Raw genomic sequence first — 17,676 nt, 5'->3', positions numbered from 1 at the left:
TCAAACTCAAAATTTTTCGAGGCTTAGAAACTCGCTCACCATCACCTCACACCAGATCGGTGAGGGTGAATGAGGTGAGTGAGTGCGCTCATGAGTGAGTTTTACATAGGTATGCCCACCAATCCTCCAAGCAGAGCTCGGTGCACTGCCGTCCCCGGATATTCTCGTTTCCTCCTCCCCCATACTTTCTACCCGTATACACCAACACACTGTGCTGACGTCACGCTGCTCTGGTAACGCTGCTGTCTTCATGGCACATGCGCAGGAGTTTTGACTCACACGAACCTGGTTTCTGCGCCCACGTGTTTGCCCACACGTGGTGTGGGCGAACACTGGCTTGCTTGTGAACAGCGTGCTTGTGTGTACATTCTCTATTACCATTCCTTTTTCCACGATAGTGGGAGAACGGGGAAATGTTTTCACGTGTGTTTTAGATTGTTTTAAAACAAAAAGTGATACTTTCCGGCTGCAGAATAGAGAGTGGGCAACCAGTCGGTGATGCGCATCATCTGGTTCGAGAGTCGACCTACTCTCGACAGCAGGGGGCTCCAGACAAAGGCTGCTCCCCTGACGCCTCCTTCCCACAGGGTCGCCTTGCCGCCCCGCAGAGGCCAGTTGAAGCCACTGTTGGAGTCATCACCCCACGGAAGACCTCCGTTGTCGGTGCTGAAGGCCACGACGCTGTTCTCCAGCATTCCTTTCCGCTTGAGTGACTCCATCACCAGGCGAACAGATTCGTCCAGCTCGTAGACCGCCCCTTAAAGTAACCGCCAACATTTCGTTAGGCATTTCAATGGGTAGCCCAATCTATGCCGACTTCGTTACCATATCAGCATTAATTATAATTTAATACCTGAGAATGGTGCGGAAAAAATAGGAACCTCTTAAGTTAAAGGAAAGCACAACAGGGGAAAACGCCTCACGCTTTCCTCCGTTGTCTTTTATTTCGACTTGAAAGTTTCTTCATTTTTCCTTACCACTCTCCCAGGACTATCACCAGCTCACCTGCACACTCACTTAGGTTTTGATGTGAGAGCATTAGAACGCTCGTTTCGACGAAAACCGCCGGTGTCACTACACATAACTATATTGGGGTATCGTGTTCAGAGATTAGATGACTCAGCACGCGTGCCTACGCATGGAGTGCGTAGGTGCACCCAGAGGGTAAGAGAGGGGGAGGGTGACGCGTGCTGACGTCAGCGCTTCGGACCAATACGAGCGTCGCACAGCTGGCGCGGAGCCAGAGACCAAGAAGCTCTGCGGCGCCGTGGAATGCCCTTGGGACAGCAGGCCAGCTGAGTTGCCGCTGTGCCACGGGCGAGAGAACTAATGCTCACGCATCCTTATCAGATGAATCCCCGTGACCGTCAAACCGACTGTTCTTTTCACATAAGCATATCAACATTGAAGAAATCGTAAACAAAAAAGGACAGTGTGAATTAGACATAACACATCACCGAGACTTTAGGTAAGCGAAATACGACACACACACACAAACAGAAAACATCTCAAACACAGCTGCAATTGCATTTCACTTAAAAAAGTGCTTAAATTAAAAATGCCCCCAAACCCAGTACTTCTAGAGCTAGATACCCACTCCGAGCACAACAGATAAGGTACCATCCTCCCCTAAACCATAACTGTATCAACACACACCAACACATTAGAGAGCGAGCTAGGGTAGGAAGGGAAACGCTGGTTGGAGTGAAACACTTTGAAGAAAGAAGATTAAGAACCAGCAAGGGCAAAATTGTACAAGCTTGGTCATGCTGACAAAGGCTGGTAATTATTATAATGTCATTAATGCAAAGGTGCAAACAAGTTGGACAATAATGATATTGCCGTCCACAGGGCCGAGAAAGCAACGCTCGTAGACGGACTTCTAGAAGATTCGCGTTTATTCTGGTTCCGGTTGTAACTTTGGTCCTGCTTTTTTATTCTCGGAATTGCAAGTTCATCCTCGCCCCAAGCGCGTGACGCTTGAACCTTCTTGGCCGAAAGTTCGAGATAGTAACGCACTGTAGATAAGCAGCTGCCCGCGACTTTGTCGAGTCAGGGTCGCCTTCGCTTGCTGTTTCGTCGTCTAATCGCCGCCCGCTTTTCTGCTGCCTCCACGCTCGTTCTTTGCCTTATCTTGTTTGCCGTAAGTTCGCCGATTAAACCTTTATTTTTAGTTCACAGTTCACTGTTCGTCCTCTTGTTACCTTCGTTCGTGACAGTATTAATAATCCTGAAGTAGGGAAAAAGGGGCGACAAAGGACAAACACAAATCTCCAAACAGAGCTGGGTGACTGGTGTGCCACTGAAAAAATCCGCCTGGTCCTGGTATCGAACCAAGGACCTCTTCGTTTCCAGTGGAGGGCTGTACCAACTGAGCTAACCAGTAGCGCAAACGCCTTTTATCAGCTGCCACCAGTCTAACACCGACAAGGTTGAACAGCCTATATTTTAAGGTTATGATGATAATGTAATTAATGTAAAGGTGCAAGCGAGCTGGACAAGAATGACGATACTTTCACTAATATAAAAGTTAATAAAAGATTATGAATTAATTAGCCGACTAATCACCACGACTAGGCCCCTATTAATATGTCCCCCTGGCCGTCTAACTCACCTGCACAAACCGCATAAGTGTAGCTTTCACACCTTTACTTAAACAAATTTGTAAAGCTTAAAAAAAAAAAAAACACGCTGTCTAATAACATAAGCTACAGTCAAAAAGAATTTTCTAAACAACACCTCCCACATATTTCACATTTTTCTCCATATAATTATTCATGCATTCAATTTCGGCCGACACAAACGGGGTCGAACTCCTCACCTTATAATTCCTGCTAAAGGCCGTACTGCCACCAAATCTTTTGGCCATTGCCTTAATTAAGGTTGAGAGAAATCTCATGGCGACTAAAATAGGGTAACTAAAGGCCGTTACTCGTTAATCACTCCAAAAAGAGACGTAGAACGGGTTATTCGATACAGCGTTTGAAAACAAAACGCGATAAGTCAGCTTAAAAAAAAAACGCTTTATATTCTTGTTACACTGAATGTGACGTTTTTAAAAGCGGTATCCGCTTCTAGTACTGGTCGTCGTTAATATTTTCTCGCTTTTTAACGCGTCCATTCGGGAATAACTGAGGCTTTACTGGCATACCTTGTGCAAATCGTTTTTATGGTCTCCCGTTTCCTCGTTGTGCAAATTACCGTCCCGAGCCTTTTTGGCCATCAACACCACGAGGCAAGCACTAAAATGAGAATTTTAACTGAACAACGAACATCGCGATGTTCCCTGAAACTTTTCAAGATGACAGTCATAAAATATCAATAAATAATAATTAGGCTTTTGGACGTGTGAAGATTTTATTCCACGACCCTACCAATTTTTTTTATTAAATCCTACGGGCCACATTCACAAAATTATCAATCTCCTTTTTCCTTGACAAAAGATCGTAATGTTCCCGAGGGCTGTAATTGCCTGGGTATCTAGAACGCAGATCAATTATAAATTTGATGTTTAATTAAAAACTTTGTTATCCCAGGGAATGTCCCAGCAAGCTGGCCACGAGGTACAGTCCGTAGAACTATAGCTGGGTACTTGTGTACTGCGCGTACCCATTTAGATGAAACTAAATACCATCACCCATTACCTCATCAAAACGTAACAATACACCACTCGTTTCTCTATTTAAGAAGTAACTAGGTCGTTACTTTCTTACCAAAATAAGTAACTAGGTACGAGTAGTGGGTTACGTACAGCTCGGCACGATGGTAACAAAATTCAAATGTTTACCTGCATGTATGGACCTGTTCAAGTCGTGTATGTAGGGGAAGTGTGCCACCGAGGACGCAGGAGCTTTAAGCCCAACGGTGTAGTCACCGACATGCGCGGCCTGATGTGCCATGTACAAGAAGAGAGGCTGCCAAATGAAACAAGAAGAACAACAAAGATCTCGAAACTTTCGTTTCGCATGCAGCGGATCCCGCGACTGTCTCGCGTATACGCCGCGACCCGCTAACTCTAGCGAGAAAACTTCTCTAAATTTAGAGGGAGAATTTCTTCACTAAATTTAACGGGAATTTATTTTCGCGTGAAGTCAGAGTGTCACGCGATGTCATGGCGTCACGTGACATCAATGTGCTACGTGAAAATTCGTCCGCCAAATTTAAAGGGACGTGTGGGCTCTGCACGGACCTGGGACCGAGACACGTGCTTTCTGATCCACTGTCGTAGGTTCCTCCAGCTGGGCCGGGCTCGGGGGTGCGCCAAAATCGGCGAAAAGTCAACGGACTCGGGTCAGGTCGTGTATAGTTGTCTCCCCATGGGGTAAAACCATGGGGTAGGATCCGGGGCCCTTGATCTGCCTTGTTTCAAGCATGTTACAAATACGCGCCCCGCCGGCAACTAAGCACACACAAAGGCACCTTTGTTTTGGAGGGGGGGGGGGGGGTGAGAAGGAGCTCGACGCTTGAATAAATAGCCACCAGTGTTTCACGCATATAAGGAATTCCGCATTGGAGATTTGCTTGCTAACGACCCCTGGTATACGTCGCGTCAACGCTGCTCGGTTTACTGTCACGAGCCGTCTCATCTGGAGCACAAAAGGGTCATGGTCGAGTCCTGCTTGCGAAAGACCAGGACGTTCAAGTAGGCCAATCGGGATCCTGGATTTGCTCAATGGTTTTACTCCGTGAGGAAGTCTCGATATATATTTTGTGAAAATTTCAATGGGACATTGGGGCCCATTTGTTCCCGTTTTCGGTGACGCCAGATTCACATGGTGAATTTTGGCCTGAAAATTCGTAGCTGCGACGTCGGGCACCGCAGCTTCCCGTGGGCTTTTTTTTTTTTTTTTTTTTTTGCCCAACGAGCGACGTCATAACTGCGAAATCGCAAGTGATATCGCACGATGTGAATCATAGCTAACTGGCGCCATTCAGCTCCACATCTTTGAGAGCTCTGTCGGCAGCCATCTTCTCATCGAAACATTCAGAGAATCACAATTATTTTGATAAGATAGCAGTTAGTTCTGAAGCTATGGCATCTTGCGTAATTTATTTTCGCAATAAAAATATTTTTTTCCTTCCCTTTTGTTCTTATTCTCGTGAGTTCCGTATCTGGTACGAGGAACGGAAAAAGAATAAAAAATTTCAACCTGGAATTTACGAGAAAATGTACTTGAAGCAAAGCAAGAACACGTGACAGTCACCCGTTTCTTCGGGAACACCCTTCCAGCGGCGTCGATAGATCGAAATGATGTTTAACGCATGCCGGAAGTGACGACACTTAAAATAACTGCGCCCTTGTGGAAAAGGCGTTAACGGTCCGCAGAAAACGCGACACTTACCTTGGCTTTATCGTGAGCCTCAATTAGCGAAATGGCCCTTTTCGTAAACAACCTCGTTGAGTAATGGCCCCCTTGATCCAGAACAGGCGTCGTGTTATTCCAAAAGTCTAGTCCAACGTATGTTTCGTTATTATAGACCTGAAATCGAAAATCGCTCGCATTGTCAAGTCTGGTTCACGTACACTTGTAACTACTCACGGCCGAGTGCCTTAACAACTTAGGACCTCTTACGACGAGAGAACATACAAGCGCCCCCTACCGGGTAACCATGAAACACTTAGCATTACCGTATATTTCTTCCTGCTTTTTTTCCCCCATTTGTATTTCTTTCTTGGCTTTAAAAGCCTATGACAATGTTGTAATCGATCATTTCTCATAAATTGTACGTACTATCGAGTACAAATGTAATGCAAACAGCTGAACGCGCGGTCCACGATACATGTTGCACGCGCAGCCTGGAGGCTGATAAACCTGCAGACCGGAGAGAGGGTATGCACGAATACTTTACAAGGGGAATACATTCCCCTACCCGATAATACAAAGGCCTCGGTAGGAGTGTCGCGAACTTTTGTCGAACCGGATTTTTAGGTCGAACTTTCGGGGTTCAACTGAGTCGAACCGGTTCGAAGAAACCTTCGAACTTTTCACCAGAATCGACCGGTTCGACTTTGTGGACACTGTGGCCAGACCTTGATACCAGCATGTCTAGGTTTGGAGAATTTTTTTTTGTATGCAATGGTTTATTTTATTTTATGAACAGTTGCAATTAAAATAAATCAATTCTTATCACTGAAGAAGTTAATAACTTAATTTTTTGTACTGAATTAACTGAAAGAACCAATCAGCGCTGCCCTTGATTCATCCCTTAGCCATCACCATCCAATCCGAAGCCAACTGGCCTGCCTGTCGCGCATGCGCACACGAGTCGAACCTCGATACAAGGTTCGCCGAACTTTTCACTAAAAGGTCGAAAAAGTTGAACCTGGTCGAACTCGAACCCCGGCCGGTTCGTGACACCCCTAGGCATCGGCGCGGACAGGTTTGGCGCACTTTGAATGGCTGGATGATCGGCCACCTTGGGCTTTTCCGGACTGAATTGGGAGTGGGGGAGGCGCCACCTATTGTCATGGAAGTCTCGATTATCAGGCATTCGCCGCCGGCGGTGAAGAGCGCGCCGCAGGCCGTTCGGTCAATACAAGTGTTTGCTCAATATGTGTCGTAGCTCCAGTCAGACTTATGTGCGGTATTTCTTTTACAGCGGAGCTGTTAAGGACTAGTCTCCCCAGGATCGTATCCCCCGCAAAGAAATGAGGACACTAAACTCTGGACACCTACCGCCATCTATGAGCGACGGCGTCAAGCCACGCACCCGGTTGCCGCCGTCGCTCATAGATGGCGGCAGCATTTCCACTCTGGACGAGACGGCTGAGCACTTGATACTCTACTGTAAAGGGCTTCACCCTATGCCTACCGAAGACAACATAGATTTAATAAAGTCATTGGGTTTTAGAGACAGCGAAGGGAGAGTGGATTTCAAGACTGTAGAGATTACCAAGCAAAGATTAAGTGAATGGTGGCAGAAATCGAGAGAAAACTAGGTATTTTCTTAATCACTGATGGCAAGGGGGTTTCATAGCCTCACTTTCTTTGCACTGCGGAGTGAATATAGATTTCACATTTAAATATTCTAAGCTTAAATGGTAAAACAAAATGGCTAGGTGGCGTAAGCTACCGCCCGATCCAAAGGGCTCAGCCGTATTCATCCATCCATCCATCCATGGCTTGCTGACTAGCGGACGGCCATTACTTTCCACTTTACAGCTCCGCTGGCTCCGCTGGTCTTCCTTCTTCACCAAAGTGGAAAGGCTAAAAGTTGTTGTTTTTTTTCAACACAAAACGTGTTTTATTAAGCGAAATTTATTTCTAAAAATTATTCCGAAACATCTTCATGAAAGAACAAAAAAGTCACGAAAAACTAATCTTGTGTAATTTTGATGTTATAGATAAGATTAAGCTGTTTACTATTTTCCACTTGTTCCTTATTTTCGTCTGGTCCTGTGCCTCTGTTCCCCCCTTTTTCCAGTGTTGAAAAAAAATGTGCTCTTGTGTACCTGGCGGCGCCAAGTTGCCCCATGTGCGCCAAGACAGTGTTATAAAGACGTGGAAACAGCAAAGTGTGCAAACCTGTGGTCACCGAAACTTAGCAAACGAAGGGCCTCGCTCAATATGTTAATTCCCTCTTCTCGCTTCGCGATTGGTCCTTTTGCGTTCCGATTGGCGAATGCTGCAATCCCATTGGCTAAGGAGCGATAATGAGATGCTGGCCCCAGGCCCTGCCCCTCCTTTCTTAAGTTGTCGGCGACGGTATAGTAAGTGTCCTCACCGCAGCGAACGTGTGCGTGTAGTAGTCTTCGCCCCCGTTGTAGTAGCCGTAGAAAGAATCGAATCCCCTGTAAGTCGGCGTGAAACTTTCCTTGTAGTAACCTAAATTCCACTGCAAAAAAAAAAAAGACATGTCTTTTGTCGGGACCCGACATTTGATCGAATGTCGGTTCGTCGCACTCCGTTTCACCGAACGCCATTTCATCGAAACCGATTCGTCGAACGCCGTCTCATCGAAACTGGTTCTTTCCTATGCGGCGAGCAACTGCAGAGAGAGGCGGAGACGGGAGCGCGCGGGGGTCGTCGTAATGCCGAGCTCGGGTTGGTACGAATAGTGGGTAGACCTAAAGCTATAGCCGCCTTTGTCTGCCCCGCACTAATCAAACGCTTTAGAACTCGGAACGCCGGCGTCTGGCGTTTGGCTCTCGCATTCGCCATTCAACCTATAAAGTTTCGAAGGCTTAATCGTTTCCCACAGCGTGAGGAAGATTTCCTCCACGAATGTCTGTTATCTTGCCCGCCATATTATTTTTTTTTCTTGTGGAGGTAGTTTTCTGGTGTGAAATTGACACCTTAGAACCGCTGTTGATTTAGGTAAAAGCTATATGCTTTCACGGGGTAGTCATCAGTGCGCGTGTATACTTTCGAAAACACGGAAAAAGAATGAGTGGTGAAACGTAATAGCCGCAGTCCTGCTGCTTATGCATCATAGAAAAGATAATGTGTTCGCTGTAGACACGAGTATCCGCGCACACGACTCCCGCATGCTCGAATCATGTCTGATTCATGTTCTCAACATGTCTGCAGGCAGTGTTTGCATGACTCCAAGTGACATGGTCGTCATGCAAAGAAAAAACACGCCTGAGCCAGTGTCTCCATTTTGTATAATGTGGTTAGCGAGTTGTCATCACACGGTAAAAAAAAAACAGATGTGGGAGGGCACACTACACGCTTCTTTTTTTTTATACATAAAATGCCACAGATTAAAAGATGCACGAAAGGACTTGATGAAGCAGCCATCAGCAGTTCCATTTAAAGGCGTTTGATGAAATGTCCAAAAAACATTTTTGTGTGTGTGTTATTCCTGCGACAGTTCAAATCAATACAGACCTTTCCAACCAGGTGACTAGTGTAGCCCAGATCTTTCAGGTGCTCAGGTATGATTGTGAAATTGTGCGACAGGCCCCGCGGTTCCGCTTCCAGTAGGAGGGAATGCTGCAGCCCTGTTGAACGGCGAGATCATTCATTAGAGTTTAAAAAAATGCTGAGGGTCAATGAACACTCAGTCAACGCTTATGTCACGTTTGGCTCCTTCAAAAGGGCACGTCACATAGTACCTGATGGGACAATTATCTGAGCCAGACTGCCCCATCAGCTAGCGGCATTCTTTATGGCCTTTGCTCTTGCTTAGAAGCATTGAAATTTGTCCTTTTCTAGCAGCGCCCTTCCCAGTACACTGCATGAACAATCCTGAACAACTGTTCCGACCAGCATATTCGAAACTGTGTGTCAATATCCTCGTACAAAATAATTGCAGTGCAGTGATTTAAATAATATTGGCTATGATGAAAAAACTCTAGTTTATTAATATTATTTTTTTTTTCAGAAGACGAAGAGGAACAGGTGTTTTGCGTAAGTTCCTGCAGGCAGGCGGCCTCAATGCCTTAGAACTAACTAATCGTAGAACTCTTTCAATTCGACCCGGGCGCGAAGAAGCTAACACGGTGAGATTGGGGTGCCTTTTTAGAAGAGGTATGGTCGCAGCAACCTAACCGAGCTGAGGTGGGAGGAAGTCCTCAGAGAGCGCACCTTTTCACTCTAAAGCTGCATTCACATTGTCCTTAGCAGTATGCACGGTATGGTGCCTGGAGTGCGTCTCCGACTGCTGTGTTGAGCGTCCTATCCCGCCCACGCTTCAAAAGTTGTCCCGAAGTGGCAATAAATGACTTCACAGAAGCCGGTCATGCTGTCGGATGTCGCGATCCTGGCGGTTGGTGGTAAACATGTTGGCTAGAAGCACGATCGAACGTGAGTGTCGCTGTCTTCACGGCGTCCCAACTTCTGGCTGTTGAAACTTCCGTGGACTGTCACGCTGGAGGACAGCCTGGAGCAGAACAGGCGTCGGCCACATCTACCACTCCTGCTGGGATACCGCTAGGATCGCGACCGGCGACAGCGTGACGCTTCTATGACGTCACCTGGTGGCAACCGAGGGACCGCTTTTTGGACGCGGTAAACAATAGCCGGACGCGTGTTCGAGGCACATTACCGAAACCGAAACACGAGCACGGAGGCTCATGGCCAAAAGTTATGTAACTAAACCCGACCGCGTTTTTTTCAGTTTTTTTTTATTGTGTGAAGCAGACGACGGACAAACTTGCGTGCACCGTTTGTCGTGCGATTGTTTCGCACTTTTATCATTTACGCTCGATGTTCTGCGCTTGAAGATCGATTGACTGGTACCACGAGCGACAGTCGCGAAGTAGCGGCTCCACGCCCGTCGCAACCAACGTTACTAAAACACTCAGTTGGGAAACTCGCGGTCAAAACCTGGGCCGCTGGCGTCCACCGGGACCGAGCTAAATGCGACAACAGCGCCACTCTTTATCATTTGTTTGTACTGTGGTCACCTTGAGCTTTTAGAAAGCATGTTTTTGCGTAAAAACAAACGGAAAAGATTCTTTTTGTATGAAATTTATTGGAGTTTAGTACAAAATGAAGGGCGCCTGATGTTTTTAAAAATTTTAGTTTCCAAGGTTTTGCGGCATAATTAATATTGTTTTTATACAACCATGCCTCAACGATGCTTTCAGGTAGCGCGTCCCGACCTAGGTGCATTTTAACTTCGATGGTAATTCGCGGCGCGTCCGCTGGGGAGACGGGGGTGGCACCTCTTCCGCTGCATCTGTTTCGGCGCCAAAATAGCCGATTAAAGTTAAAATAGACGTCACGTGCAGTTCCTCGAGTGGCCGCTGCGGGAGAAATGGCGGCGTTGTGTTCGCCATTAGCTCGGTGCTCGAGGACAGATCGGGGACACTTTTTCAGAGCAGTCTCTATGGCAGTTTCCCAACTGAATGGTTTAGTAACGTTGGTCGCAACGTTGGTCCGTCGTGAGCTTCCATCGCGTCGTCCAGCCCGCGGTACGTCACATATTGTGAATGGCGTGAACATGTACAGGCTGTCCACCCCCCCCCCCCCCCCCCCTCCGCCCACCAAAAAAAAAGCAATTTTTTTTTTACCGCAATTATTAACTACATATCGCCGAACGTTCATTCTCCCACAAATAGAGAGGTCCCAACCAGATGCAAAGCTTTCAGCATGAACCGGTATAGTTATTCAAAAGTTTTGCGATCTTTTTTTTTTTAATTCAATGGGAAAATGGCGCTCATTTTCGCCCGTGTTCGGTTTTTGGCTCAATAGAGCGTCATGTATTCGAAAGTTCCGTTGGCCGCCATTGTCTTACGAAAATTTCCAGAAAATCACATAGCTTTTGAATAAGATATCGGTTGGAGCTGAAACGTTGGCATCTCGTTCGGACCTCTAGCGCTACACTTGGGCCAACAATGGGCGTTCGGCGTTGCGTGGTTTATTTTTGCGATAAACAAGATACCTGCAAATGTGTTGTACTTCAACTAACCTGTACTTCAAGTAACCTGTAAAATACTTGTACTTCAAGTAACCTGCGCAACATTTTTTTTATTTTTCAGGGACGTATTTGCAGATTTTGGAGGCCACAAAAAGATGGGGTTAATATTCTTTTCTAGTTTTAAATGTGTGCCTAGATTACCCACGACTTTGATTATATTTGGTGCACATAGTTTGAAGTTTGAGCGCCACCTGACCATAAAAGAGAGAGCTTGAGCGCGACTGAAATTTACAGATTCGCGACCGGCTGTTTTCGGGCGAAAAGAAAAGAAATTTCGAGCCGCAAAATGGGTTCTCGTTAATTGGGCTTTGATATTATACGCTTTGCAGCAGCTGTGCATGAGCGCCGATATAACCGACCTTCAATTTTCGTTTCCTCTTATTACGTTTCATTCACTTCATCATTGCCACAGCAGGACAGGTTGTTGCCATTTTAGGTCCGACTGCAACCTTCTCCCCAGCATTGGTCTTTGTGGAGGCTCGTCAAAGCCCGCGGCGGTAGCTTGGCATCTCGGTAAAACAAGAGAAGGTCAGCAGTGGCGGCTGCATTCTGGCACGTGTGCAAAGCGTCTAAATAAAAACCTTGGCAAGCATAAATACCCTATTATTGTCTTTTTAAGACTCAATGGCAGGGCTTCTGCCTGCACAGAGAAAGCCCAAAATTTCATCGAATGTGCACTGAGCAGGTCAAATTTGTCCTGGAAAATTTTCAAGCGCAGTCCTCTTTCTTTAAAAAAAAAATGTGAGCAAAATGCTTGCCAAATGTTAAAGTCGGGCGCGTTCGTGAACGACCGAGTTCGCGACACCATTTACATCTGCGGTCATCTCCCGATAGGTGCAGAGAGCAGGCGACAGCGTGCGTCGTCTGCTCGCTGCGTCTATAGAGAGATGGCGCCACAATTTAATAGCGTCGCTGTCTGTCGTCTGCGAACACGGCCAAACTTGACTTTGGCAAGGTTTTTGGTCCCAGTTTTCGCAGGAAGAGAACTGCGCCTTTTGAGTTTCACACGTTAAAACTGACCTGCTCAGTGCCCATCCGCTGAAAGTTTCAGCTTTTCTGTATGCAGGCCCCGCTTTTTCCGGTTTGTTTTACAGAGGAATAGGTCAATTTGGGACGCCCTATCCGTGTGTTGGCACCTGTTGTCTTGTAATTTGTTCTTCGGTGCCCTCATTGGCAAATCTCTCAATCTCATTGGTTGTGGAGACATGCACGGAACAAGCCATGCCCTGCATTTCTTATACTGTCACTGACGACCAATAAAAAAAACAAAAAACAGCATCCATAGTAGAGCTGGGGTCCTAAGATAGGCCGTCCTCTCAAAGCTGTATGAATAGGGTAGAGGCCAGTCATGAGAGCACCCCTGGACGGAGTACAGGAAGGCAGCACGTAGTAGTTGTTCAGGATGATTCCCGACGACGCCAGAGCGTCCAGGTTCGGGGTCGGTATCTGCGGGTTGCCGCGGAAACTTGTGTCCGCCCATCCCTGCCAGGGTAGGTCGCGGTAGTCAGAAAGTTGGTGAGATATAAGGCGATATATGTCTATATATATCTATATACATTTCTAGGTTACGCCCTCTAAAGATGCAGGTCGCACCACTTTGACATCGTACAAAAAGACAGCGGGTTCGCGGCAGACATGAAGAGGAAACCGTCTCCGGACACCACCTCAATCATGTTGGAAATATTTTTCCTTGACGCGTACGAATGGTTCGAACATGTATGCAGACTGTCTTTCTGTCTTTTGGATCATATATCGGCAGTGTGACCGCGCGGCATGAAACGACCGACAGCCACTGTCAACTTAACAAACGCCGAGCGAGGCGAGTCCCTGCGCGTACACTAGAGCGCTTCTAACCCACTTTAGACGGCCTGCCAAAAATCGGTTTCTAAACGTATCACGTTGCGATTTACTACAGAGGTGCGGCCAGGTGGTGAAAGCGTTGAGTTCAAATATCAACGAATTAACTTAACTGGTTCGGAAAAAAAAAACTATTTTGGTTGTTTGCCGCAGCATTCGCAGACGACGTCAAGAGTATGTGCTACCCAAAGGGGGCGCAACGGGAAACACGAGACCATAGAGTTATTACAATAAACGCTAGAGGCTCAGCTGGCGCTAGTGTGCTGTTGCAAATTGAAGCAGACAGTAAGCAGTCCGAAATTGACTTCCGGTAATGCATTTCTACGGAAAAAAGCGAGTGCATTTTCTCCCTGCGCTCGATTATAAGAGCAAATATCACGAACAAATCGTACCTACTAGGCACATTAGAACATTTCCCAGACACGCAGATGAAATATTTGGTCAGTTACGGCGTTTTTATTTTAAAATCGTGGCATGAAAAACGGTGCTAAAACCGCTTCGTACATGTATTTATGTGCACTGTCGGACACTGTTAGCGCGAACACGGCGCCGGCGCTTTCCAGCATGGGGGTATATGTGCCAAACGAACGAAGGACATGTGGAAAACCAAGAGAGACGGCAAGAATTACGCAGTAACACTGGATAAGTAACTCCTTGTACTTGCAGACGATAAAAATAAATTGAAAGTCACATAATATAGTCCGATTTACAATAAATAAGTACTGCTTTATTCTTTCTGCTCATGAATACATGCGAAGATGCTTGTTCTGTGTTCAAATCATCACCCGCACGCTCCTAATTTTGCAAATAGGGGAAATCAGAGAACAGGTGCGCGATAAAAACTGCCCAACATGGGAAATAATAAGAAAATAACCTTTCGTAGCCCACGTACTTTATTCTTTACGTTTCGAACGTTTTTTTAACCACTCGTAAAGATGCACGACGGGGGCATTTTCATATAGTGAGCTAGGACAGGCATATTAGCAATATATAAGCACCAACGGAATGCTGGCGAACTTTGAACACACTCTACATTCCTTTCGATCGTTATTTTGCTTGGAATCGTCGCTCGTTTCTACATACCTGCCATGAAACAGAGGTTTGGGCCTGAAATTTAGCGAAGTTTAACATCGCTCAGTGGTAAAGGAAAAAGGCTGTAACTAAAGCAATTACACTTTCAAAATATTAAAATAAAGGTACATACTATCTGGTACAACCGAAATAACAAAAGTTATTAATGTTATTTTCCGGCGACGAGACAAAATTCACGCGCGTTTTCCCATAGGAATACACAGGAAGACCGGAAAAGTAGACTGCATGCTGTCTGCTTCAATTTGCAACCGGAAGTCCCGTAGACACTAGCGCCAGCTGAGCCTCTAGCGTTTATTGTAATAACTCTATGCACGAGACTAATGCAACGCCTCGACCGATCGTCTATCCGTTCCAAAAGTAGTGATCCACGGGAAATTTCATTTTCTCTTTGTCTTATGGAATTTATTTCTTTAATAAATAAATTACCGCAGAATTAGAATTTAACATTAGAGAGGCGCGCGCTGACATAGTAAAATGTTTCCGAAGATCGTCTGCTAAGCTTGGCGCGACGCTTCCGACTGTTGTCAGCGGCGGATGTAACCAGGCGAGCCCGGAGTCATGACATCGCCTGCGAAGGCCACGGAAGATAACATAAAACGGGTTTCTATCTTTTCTTTTTTTAACAAAGTAAGCTATTCTGTTGATATTTGTACACCATGCTTCCACCACCTGTTTGCACGACTGTAGTGAATCACAGCGCAACACGTTGAGAAACCGATATTTGCGGGCCGCCTAAAGTGCACTGGAAGCTTTAGCTTACATGTTGTATTATCGCTTTTGTGTCAATAGCATTGCGGCATTTCGTACACTTTTCTTAAACTGTCACTAAACAACATTGTTTCCCATCGGCCACACAGGTGCCGGAAGTTGGCCCCACGACGGTTTGGTTAGACGAGATCAAATCAGTGTCTATTGAATATTAATTTATAAAAAAAAAACGTTGACTTATTAAGGCTGTCAAATTATTCAATAACCTTGCAGTGGTTCTTTCCTCTTCGCAATATTAGTGGGTGTTTGGACGGAAAATTAATCGCGGTTTCCTCGCCTTGAATTCAAGCCCGCCAACGCTCAATACCTCCGCCCACATGTATTGCTAGCGGTTCGTACTAGAGCCACTAAATTAGCTGCGCTTAGAGTATCGGGACTCCGTCCCCCGACATTGTTCTGGCCGCCGCCATTTTGGCTCGTATGCAGAGCAGACTCAACTGCCGATCCTCATGATTCAGAAGTGCGACTTCCTCAGCATTAGATGTGGTGTTAGGAAGCTCATGTAATGTTGCTTTGCTCTGTCGCGGACTGTTTTAACATTTCTAGAGGGCGGAAAAGCGTTTCCTGTGATTTCAGATAAAACTTCAGATAACTGGCGACCATGATGTTAGAACACAACATGGCCAAGTGTCGTTACTCTGAAGCGTAGCTTATTTAGTGGCTCTAGTTTGTGCTATACTCTATTTTAGGAGTTGTGTGTATCAAAGGCAAAGGCAGAGGCGCGGGCACATAACTTTCAGGTTTGCTTACCTTTCGCGAGTGCTCGTGAAAGGAAAGCAGGCACGCGCGCGCGTGTGCTTGTGCCCCTGCTACACGCAACTCATGAGATGGAGTACGGATGACAAAATTTTAGAAATTACCGTTATCTAATTAATAAACAAAACGTTAAAAGAGACTTTCGGAAATATTCAATAAGGAAATGGTCGCCAATTGCGCCAGGACTTTGTGGAGATGAAGGGTGAAAGCTACTAAAACGCGCCATATTTCGTTTTTTTTTTTTTTTTTTTTTTTTAAATTTAAGCGTTAAGCAACTTTGGCTTATGGTTCGGACCTCTAGTGCTATATTTTGGGCCGAGACAGGGTGTTCTGCGATACTTTCGCAGTAAGAAAAAACAGGGATTATATTCTCTTCTTTTTTTTTTTCTTTTTCCTTACACACACGGTACTTGCGCCGATTTTAAGTTCTGGTACTTGTAAACATATAGAACACGAATCCACCAAAAATAATCTGTCCGGATGATTCGGTCCACATGCACGGCTGGACATGAACTTCTTCGAACCAAAGCGACGCCTCGCGTGCTTTCTAGAAGTTATGTAACAATATGTCTTTTTTTTTTTTTTAAGGTAGAAGTTAATCTGAGGCAGAGCTCAGACTTAGATTAGTTTAAAGGGGCATTATTTGATCCCCAGTTCATTTATTCTTAGCGTGTCCTGAATTTTGGTTTTTCTCTCTTGTAGCCTCACTCTTTTGTAAGGGCTTTACGCCACATATTTCGCTATAGGGAGTATTCACTGGCGGCCATATCCGTGTGCGTTGCTGCTGAACGCGTGCTGACGGCGAGCTTCCGCAGTCCTTTTGGAGCGTGCATTTAGCACCATCAAGGTTGCCGGTCTTAGCAGGCTATTAATGTGAGCTTGTTCTGGGCATGCGCTCTAAACAGCACCCTCAAATATGACGTCCAGTGAATACCTCCTATAGGGAGTATTCACTGGCGGCCATAGCTGTGTGCGCGAATGCTGAGCGCGTGCTGATGGCGAGCTTTCACAGTTCTTTTGCAACGTGCATTCCGCACCATCAAGAGTGCCGGTCTTAGCAGCCTACTGTTGTGAGCTGGTTCTGAGCATGCGCTCTAAACAGCATCCACAAATATGGCGTCCAGTGAATACTCCCTATACACGAAGCCAGAACACATTCAACATCTTGTAGATAATCCCGGTATATCTTTTTTTAACCTGAAAAAATTAGAAGAGTGGAAAAACATCCTAAACTCCTAACCTTGCAAGCAGGATTCGTTTCATTAAAACTTGGGTTTGGGCTAGTTGGTCCATTACTGAATAAAAAGTTAAAAAGCGCGAACAAACGAGGACAAAAAAGAAACACGGACGACAGGCCTGTCCTGTCGTCCGTGTTTCTTTTTTGTCCTCGTTTGTTCGCGCTTTTTAACCTTTTATTCAGGATTCGTTTGTTTGTTTTTCATAATAGTAAAATGTTTAAACAAAAGTTGCTATCTTGCGAGCAGGTTTTGTTTGTTTGTTTTTCATAACAGTAAAATGTTTGATAAACACTGCTATCCACTGTTTCAGTAATCAGTCCAGATGGCAGCTTTACAGCCCAGCATTTGCGCATCCGCTGCCTCGATAAGTGAGGAAAAACAAACGCCATACGCACAAGCGCTCAAAATGCCAGCTGTCAGAAGTTCTTCAATAAAATGTTTTTTTGTTTCCTGAGAAGATGGGAACGGTGGGGCGTCTATAGAGACTTTTAGCAAACCGTTACAATGTTCCGCGTGCCGCACTACCAGAGCCTTTGAAGCACGGGAACCGAAATGGCGTGGCCGCGAGCTCTCTACCTCTCAACGTAATTAGGCA

General features: G+C 45.8%; 1 protein-coding gene across 1 annotated transcript in view; it reads right to left on the bottom strand.

Annotated features, from left to right (window-relative positions):
- The window catches only part of LOC120838355 (arylsulfatase B-like), a 51,415-nt gene that overhangs the window by 14,986 nt on the left and 18,753 nt on the right, over positions 1-17,676 (bottom strand). Inside the window, exons 3-8 of the mRNA XM_040208230.2 lie at positions 12,697-12,852; positions 8,835-8,951; positions 7,726-7,836; positions 5,343-5,480; positions 3,788-3,914; positions 467-757 (exon numbers count right to left, since the gene is read on the bottom strand). Of these exons, the coding sequence (XP_040064164.2) occupies positions 467-757; positions 3,788-3,914; positions 5,343-5,480; positions 7,726-7,836; positions 8,835-8,951; positions 12,697-12,852 (940 nt within the window). The remainder of the gene's footprint in view (positions 1-466; positions 758-3,787; positions 3,915-5,342; positions 5,481-7,725; positions 7,837-8,834; positions 8,952-12,696; positions 12,853-17,676) is intronic.

Source organism: Ixodes scapularis, unplaced genomic scaffold (assembly GCF_016920785.2).
Source record: "Ixodes scapularis isolate PalLabHiFi unplaced genomic scaffold, ASM1692078v2 PGA_scaffold6__148_contigs__length_123643588, whole genome shotgun sequence".
Taxonomy (NCBI): domain Eukaryota; kingdom Metazoa; phylum Arthropoda; class Arachnida; order Ixodida; family Ixodidae; genus Ixodes; species Ixodes scapularis.
Note: the sequence above shows the minus strand (reverse complement) of the source record. Positions and strands in the feature narration are given on the sequence as shown.